This window comes from Etheostoma spectabile, chromosome 7 (genome assembly GCF_008692095.1).
Source record: "Etheostoma spectabile isolate EspeVRDwgs_2016 chromosome 7, UIUC_Espe_1.0, whole genome shotgun sequence".
Classification (NCBI taxonomy): domain Eukaryota; kingdom Metazoa; phylum Chordata; class Actinopteri; order Perciformes; family Percidae; genus Etheostoma; species Etheostoma spectabile.
Genome location: NC_045739.1, coordinates 9,581,521 through 9,589,709, shown reverse-complemented (window position 1 = coordinate 9,589,709; position 8,189 = coordinate 9,581,521). Strand labels below are relative to the sequence as shown.

Below are 8,189 nucleotides of genomic sequence, written 5' to 3'. Positions count from 1 at the left end.
TTGTTTTTTCATATATATATATATATATATTAAAAAAAAACAAGAACATCAGAACAACACAAGTCACAGTTACAGACTGTGTAACTGTAACTGTGCTATTTAAAGCACTGCCTTAAATAGCCTGGCAAACTTTAACAGACAGTAGCCTACAGGCAGTGATAGCTTAGTTAGAGCATGAACTACCACTTCCAAAAGGCAAGAGTTACAAACAACGCATACATATGTTGCACACTGTACTTACATGAGGATGGTAACATGTTTGCCATATCCACGCGTTTTGAAAAGCTGGGTACTCTTGACCCCTCTTTATTTGGTTGCACTAACTAGGCAGACCGCGGAAAAATGGCTGCAGTGAAAAAGGAGAGTGGGGTACAGTAGAAGTGGGAGGGCGTAAACCTTTGCTCCAGTTAAGTTAATCAATGTCTTTTAGTTTGAAAACTCCGGGGTTGCGTTGTACTGGGGTTTTTCCATTTGCACTTCTGCCTGCGTGATTGCAGCCTGAGATGAGGGAAAACCTGGAAAAATCCATAGAACATGTAGGCACAAGAAAGGTTCCAAGTCACTCTTCTGGCAAAAAAAAAGTTAAACGCCTTTAGTTGGATGACAATTTCATGTTTAAATTATAACTAGTAGGCCTACATTGCAATAGAGCTGAGTAACAACCCACGCTTATAGCGGCACAAACAAGGTATTGTGCATTTCATTATGATTCTCATTGAACTTAATCTGTTTAGCCTACAACTTTATTTTCAAGAGTATCAGACTTGTTGTAGAATTTTACAAAGAAGAAAACTCTTAGAGGCAGCAATGAGTTTATTTGAGTTGTAATCTGTTTTATATCTATAGGCTGGTAAAAGTAATAAGTGCGCGGTTAGCCCAGAGGTCAGAAGCCCAAAGGTAATTAAAGCTGTCATAGAAAAGTAGTATAAGTTGATCCTTGCCCAATATCTTAAAGGGCTTTACAATCTGTGCAGCATACAACACCCTCTATCCTTAGATAGAATAGACCAACATAGTAAAATTAAAATATGGACAATCTGGATGACAAAAAATATAAGAAGATTGTAAACATAGGCTATTTAAAAAACCTTGAACAAAAGGTTTCAGTGGTACTAAATGGAACTGTAGGGTAATTCCATACTAAAGTATTCAAGTGTTGTTTTTCCCTGATATGAAATAAAAGTCTATTTGTTAAAAAAAACAATAATTCCGAGTAAAAAAAACAGGGTTTCAGTCCCAGCAAGTACCAGAGAGTGACGGCCTCAGTCAGTCTCCAACAGAGAATCAATGCTTTCAGGGGGCAACGCCCAGTCTTCCTGACTGAGCAGTGAGTGCAGGTGAGCAGCAGTGGCTTTTTCCCTCTGGCAAGTGCTCCAGTATCGCAGCATTGCAAACACTCGCTCTACATGGAGCGAATGGTCCTCTGCAATCTGTTCCAGCTTTACGGAGGGGATGTCCAGAGCCAGTCTGCCAATCTCCCTCCAAGATCCGCCAATGGTACGAGCCACGGTCATCAGCTGCTTCTCCTTAACTAAGCGAGACCCTGTGCAATGACAGAGGCAGATATTGTAGGTGATGGTCTCTACAATGTTTTAAAGGGCAAAGCTTTGAGTGTATTGTGACCCACCTTTGGTGTAGATCTTTTTGGAAGGAATGGTCTCTTGTAAGTCAGAAGCTGTTTCTCTCTTGCTTGATGTTTTACCTTTTCATTGTAAATAGAGAAAACTTTTATATTTTCACAGTATTTCAAAATGCGATTACTGGCCATACTTAACAGACCGTGTCCTACCTGAAGACAGTGTGTTGACTTGCAGGTCCTTAATGAAGTGAAGCCTTGGGAAGGTTTCCTGCAGGGCCTGGTCGTTCAGAAGTTCCAGCAGACCCCGTGCTGCTTCAGGACCTCTCTGGATGATGTGATCCAGCAGGTCTGTCACCTTCTCACTAGGAACACGGCAAGCTTTTACCTGCTGGTAGCCGTGAGCAGACAGCAGACAGCAAGAGTCTGCATGCTGCAGGACAAAATCGGCATCGGCACTGAGAATGTCTATAAGCTTGACCTTCTGGCTTCTGAGTAGGCGGATTTCTGCTGCTTGTTCTTCAGCCATGACTGAATATCACTTAAATTAGAAATAAAGTGATGATGGAATTTTAAACTTTTAATGGAAAATCAGAATTAAATCTAAAATAATTGCAAAACCAATTTTTGAATACATTGTGGCAGTTCAGCAAAACTCAGTTATACTGCTTTAAGTAATGAAACCTTAACAGATATTATGGATAGGGGATGACAGGTTATCCATTGCATTGACAGTCATTTTCTGCCAAATAATATGTCAGATTCCCTCGTTGCTGATTAGTATAAGCTCACAGTATGGGAATAATGTGCTAACATTGCTTACATCTGAGTAGAGGTTATGGCCCAGCTTAAACAACAGCTGAAGGGGTTTAAAGCAGTGTAGTCTACGTGATACACAGGTATACGCAGCATACCCACTTAAAATGCCCAATGACATGCAACAACATACTATCTATTATATTTTCAATACATTTTGAATCATCTGTGTTTTCCTCACATAGGCTAAGTAAAGGTATTTCCATCGCAAATTGGTGCATAAAAGTGTATCAGAATACAGGAAATGAAGTCCCATCCCTGGGGAGGACCCCCCCCCCCCACACACACACACACTCTATGATATGCCCCCTCCTCCAAAGGCAGATTCTGCACCACTGGTTTAAAGCCTTAAAAGATTTCCCATTTTATAACGACCAAGAAAAATGACCCAACAAACTCTCTTCATCATGTTTACAAGGAAAAAATCCATTCATTGTCCTGCACAATACCTGCATAACTCCTACAAGACTCCTTCACGACTGCAAATGTAACTAACATGAATATAGAGATATAATATACTCACATCTATTTGAGGAACACTCACTATTTGAGGAACACTCACTATTTGAGGAACACTTCCAAAGCCACTATAGCAAGTCCTCTCCAGTGATTTGTTAATGACCAATAAGCAGCCAATCTTTCAAAGTATATTATAATTTATAATAGAATTCATAATTATCTATTTAAGTTCAAGTATAGAACGACTGCCCATCAATCTTCAGCAAATCAACAAGGGCTAAAATGGGCGTATTTATGTATATGTACTGTATATGTCTATATAGTATATAGCCTACACAATATAATATTCTAAGGGGGAAAAAAGGTCATTAAAAATAATGTTTATATGTTTGTTATTTTAACACCATATTATTCACATTCTAAAACTACATTACAACATTATGTATGTGTCAGCAGTCCAATGCTAAAAGAACTGTACGTTTGGACTTCCTGTTTCCTGCCGGCTAACATTCAGAGTGCACGGCATCTGTTGTCGTCCAGTTCCAGATGCGCCTCACGCTCTCTTACTGCAAGTACGGCTTTTACTGTATGTAAAAAAACATGTTTTCCCATAAGCCTCTCTTACCATTATTGTAACAGCTGGAGTATTAGAAAAAAAACACACGACTAAACAAAAACAGCTGTTTGCAGACAGACTGCCATTTTTTTCTTCTGTTTACACGATGCACCGTCCTCCTCTTACTCCGCTGCCAGATCTTCTTTGTCTATTTTTCGACAGACTGCATCCTAAGGCCATGCATTTCAATGCAGTGGAAGTGTTTGTTACCGCCAGCATTTCTTTTCTGTGTGCTTCCATCCAGTGGATGGAGGATTTAACTGCAGTGATCTGCCCCAGCTGTGAGGATTTAGTGACATCTGGTGGAATGGATGATAATAGTGAAGGACGCACTCGGGGCTTTTAGGTAAAACTAATAACACAATGTATATATAAAGATAAGACTTTAGTGATTCACGTGTTTTGGCAGAACAGAGACAGGCAATGAGCTTAGAAAGCAGGTAAAAAAAACTTTTTAAATGAAACAAATAAGAAAAGAAAATAAGAGATTGTAGGAATTATGAGTGAGATTAAAAAGCTAAAAACAATTAAGTATATATATAAATAAAAAGAAAATACTGTGGCATATGATGTGATAATATAAAAGTACAACAATAACAATCAAGTAGCAATATATTATTGTTACATTGTGATATAAATACGATAATGTCATATAAAATCAAATTGTATTATAGATATGTTAGTCCTTGTACTAGTTCTAGCCTACTAAATGAAGAAGAGAAGAGAATAATGCTATGTGTAATGCTGTTTTGCTGAAATGAACACATATTATACATCTGACTGTTGTTGTTATTCATTTAAATTGTTGGAACTATAAACTAAATGGCTTCTCTTCTTCTGGGCCTCGAAGCTCAAATATTCATCTCGACACCGAGAAACATGTTGTTCATACAGTGGAAGTGGAATGCTGTGGAATGGAAATAAATATTTGATAGTTTTATTTGAGCAGAAAAGATTCACGAAATGAATGCCAAACAGAAGATGTGTGTGTGTTTACAGGTGCATGCATGGCCATGTGAATGATGTAGTTTAGTGAATAATTTCCTCCACAGGCCTCTGACTGTTACCGAACAACAATTATCAACCGCCACCGGTCACACGTCTGCTTAGCCTGTTTACTCAGTTTCTCTGGGAAATGACAAATCAATATCTTATTCCTGGACAGATATTTGCTTTGTGTGAGAGGAAAAGCCTCTCGAGCCCATTTCATCCACACACAGTATACACTCTGAATCACTGTTTGTATTAGCTGTCTGAATAAATCCAGTTTTCTCTCTGCCTACAGTGGGAGGAAAGAGTGGAGAGAGCCATCCTTTATTCTTATTGTTTATTCTTACCACCCAGGTGAGACCGCAGTATGAGAGAGGAATGCGCAATTCATCTACATTAATGTACTTCTGACGACTTTATTATGAGATAAATTTGCGTTATGTTCAGACTTGATCTTGAGAAGATACATTGTGAAGACTTACACAAAGCTGAAACGCAGTGATCTACTGATCTGAGTAAATATGCACATGTTGACACTCTGGTGAGCTTTCAACTCCAAATGCTGTATAATGTGCCAGTGAAATGTGCACTTAGTCATTTTGCATTAAATCACTGCAACACAAGTGGAGCATGTTCTGTATGGAATATGAAAATGAACCTACTCTGCCGCTGATTGAGCACGATCCCACTCATACTCTTGTGCTTTTCAGGCCCCATCGCACTCTCTGTCAAGTGGTAAACTCCATTTGTATGTGCATGCTAGTGGTGGATTGTATAATAGCTTGGACACTCCACAGTGCAGATGGAGAATAATGCAGTTTCCTTATGAGTGGCTCTGACTTCATTCTACAGACCTCTGCACCTGGAAAATTGGGATTTTGTAGAAAAGTGTATGTGTGTGTGTGTGTGTGTGTGTGTGTGTGTGTGTGTGTGTGTGTGTGTGTGTGTGTGTGTGTGTGTGTGTAATTGTTGCATGTATACAATTCAAGAGTGAGCTGGTGCAGCAGCTTATCTTCTCCACGCCTTAATGATAAATTAAATGTACATGTACAGTAAGAAACGGGGGAATTTGCTCGTCTTTAGCACAAGTAGACAAAATGAAATTTGGTCTACATTTGCTTTCACAATACACGAGTATGGACTTTTGTGTGGATACAAAGAAACAATTGTGCACTAAAACGGAACTCCTTTACAAGAAAGAGGTGGTGAAATTCTTTATAAAAAAGACTTTTTTCCTTTGAATAAGCATCCACTTTACAAATAGCTTCAGATACAACTCGTTTGCTATAGTTCCCTGAAAGTTAGACTTGAGCCCACATTTGCCAGTATTTTATATTATAGCTCCTTTCTCAGAACTGGTATGGTTTTATAGGATGAAAGAGGCTTCACCTTTTTGTTTGAATAGACTCTCACATGTAGAATTTTGTATTTGCTGTAGCTGACTGTAATTCAGCTGGCACACAGGGGCCTCAGAGACGTGACCCCCCCACTCTCAGGGTGAATGGAGCACCAGCAAGGGGACAGCAATGCATTTGAGTGACTCTGACATATCTGTTTGTTTAACATGCATTATATATGAAAGACCAGAGTGAGGAAAGAGCATGGGGGCAGGGCAACAGAACAGAGAGAGGGAGGAAGAGAGAGAGGCAAAGGGAAGCAGTTGTTTACAGTAGAGTAGAAACATACTGTAGGTGGAAAGTTTCAGTTTCTTGCAAAAGGAGGCTAACTTTATGTATTATAATGGAAGAATAAGAGCAAAGGCCTACAGAAAGGTAGAAAAATAGATTTCAGTAAGGCTCAACTCAGAGCTCCTAAGTAGGCCCAATGCTATCTGAGATGATATTATCCTTGGAGGAAAGAAAGTTGTAATATGGTATAAAGGCAGGATAACTATCCATTATCATTCAGCATGTCATATACATTCTCTCAAATTAAACATACGGAATGTGAAGCTGTTATTCATTATGGGAAGGAGACCGTTTGCAGAGGACTTATAGGTTGAGCCCATAATGTAATTGACAGCGCTGGTAGAAGTGTGTGTGCTCCTCAGCACCCCTCCTTTAGAGAGGAAATTGAAAAACGGCAAATACAAAGGCATTTTCCTCCCTTTAAGTCTAATGAATGGAAAAGACAGTGAGTCTGACTGACAGACACATTCTCAGACTGCATTAAAGTCACAGAGGAGCTGCCGGAGAAAATGGATGAATTGCGTGTGTGTTTGTGTGTGTGCGTGTGTGTGCGTGTGTGTTTGTGTGCGTGTGCATGTGTTGGTGTGCGTGTTTGTGTGTGTGTGTGGGTAGGTGTGTGCGTATGTGCTCGAGTGCTTGCGTGCATGCTTGCATGCGTGTGTGTGTTGTTAAGCAGGAGACCTTGAGATCATCACACTGAACACTGAAGTCACTGAACTCGGGGAGAGGAAAGTGTTAGATGATGTCAGCACGTTATACCTGCTGTAATTCAATGAAGTCACCCGTCAGAGTTGTGTCGAGACACCGTTTACAGGATTCAGCAATCATTCACATCTGCATCATTACATCAAATGCAAAGGAACAAAGTGAACCAAAGATGGGAGTGAGCAAATTGATGTTTCTACTGCAGTGAGAGTTGACCTCTAGAGGGAGCACTTATCATTCTAAAGTATTATTTGAATCCCTAACTCACAGCAGGCCTTTTGGATAATTTCAGCTATAAAGCTCAGACCTACCTCAATCCAACAGCATCTCTGTTTTTAGACATGAGACAACACATGGGAATACATCCTGAGCTTCCTGAGCTCTGTTCTGCTGCCCTGCTCCCGCAAGAAACCCAGAGGCAAAATGGACCCACACTGTGCTGGCTTTGGGGTCTGGTTAGGACTGTTCTAAATTATTTTCCCACTGTGTGGGAACTGGAGTGACCTTAGACCTAATGAGGTCTGAATCTTAAAGTGTAAGCTTTTCTGAGTACATCACACCTGACCTTTTGATCCAAGCAAGTTCCTCTGTTGTGATAAAGACTGAACACTTCTGTTGTGATAAAGACTGAACATCACCTCACGTCTCTATCTTCTAATGCATTTAGGGTCCTTATGGATTTTCAGCAACATTAACAATAATACCAACGCCGGCCTGGTTTAAACTTACAAGAAAAAACTGTCCAGAATGTCTTCCCACTGCTGTTAGGTCTCTGAAGAGATTTACTCAGGTCAATGGGGATATCAACATTTTTACAGAATTCCCAGATAACAACTCATCTCTATATAATCCAGTCTTTCTCTGTGGTTTCCTAACAGGTTCACCGCTCATTGTATCACAAACCTGATCCTTTGCATATTGTGAATAGTTGTTGTGTTTGCTTGATGTTAGTCACAGTAACCCAATATAAGCGGTTTCATTTGTCACAAGAAACATTTCCCAGTTGTTCCTTCTGGCGTTTAGTTACTTTGGCAGTCTTAGAAGTGTCCATAGATTGGTAGTGAGAGGTTTGCAGATACTCTTGAAGTGCAGATGCACTTGCAGCTGATGGTCTGCAGTGACTGTATTGCACACAGTCATCATATTTTGAGAATGCACTGCACCTGCCTGTGCCCCTATTCAAAACTCAATACTGGAAATATGACAAAAACACTCAAGTTTTGGGTAAAGGTTGTATTAACTATTTATGCTTGCTGTTTACTTTAAAAGAACATAGATTAGTATTGTGGTATTTTGTGTGTGTGTGTGTGTGTGTGTGTGTGTGTGTGTGTGTGTGCGT

At 39.8% G+C, this 8,189-nt stretch overlaps 2 protein-coding genes across 9 annotated transcripts in view; both read right to left on the bottom strand.

The window, feature by feature from the left end:
- Window positions 1-473, bottom strand: part of csad (cysteine sulfinic acid decarboxylase) — a 5,555-nt gene extending 5,082 nt beyond the window's left edge. For 2 of the 5 annotated variants that reach the window (XM_032520448.1, XM_032520450.1), the window contains exon 1: window positions 242-378. In XM_032520448.1, the coding sequence (XP_032376339.1) occupies window positions 242-266 (25 nt within the window). In that variant the 5' untranslated portion in view covers window positions 267-378. Of the gene's footprint in view, window positions 1-241 lie in introns of all 5 variants that reach the window. The other 3 variants (XM_032520449.1, XM_032520451.1, XM_032520452.1) reach the window with 3 other exon arrangements.
- Window positions 474-1,165: 692 nt separating this feature from the next.
- Window positions 1,166-3,658, bottom strand: zgc:174906 (uncharacterized). Of its 4 annotated transcripts, none has more exons than XM_032520457.1 (4): window positions 3,477-3,658; window positions 1,790-2,117; window positions 1,628-1,702; window positions 1,166-1,543 (listed from the first exon to the last, which is right to left on the bottom strand). In XM_032520457.1, the coding sequence occupies exons 2-4, from the start codon at window positions 2,103-2,105 to the stop codon at window positions 1,263-1,265; spliced, it is 672 nt and encodes a 223-aa protein (XP_032376348.1). In that variant the 5' UTR covers window positions 2,106-2,117; window positions 3,477-3,658; the 3' UTR covers window positions 1,166-1,262. The 4 variants fall into 4 exon arrangements, with proteins under 4 accessions (XP_032376348.1, XP_032376350.1, XP_032376351.1 ...); XM_032520459.1 differs by having other exon boundaries at window positions 1,790-2,107; window positions 3,477-3,636; XM_032520460.1 differs by having other exon boundaries at window positions 1,790-2,009; window positions 3,477-3,635.
- Between the last annotated feature and the right edge of the window lie 4,531 nt (window positions 3,659-8,189).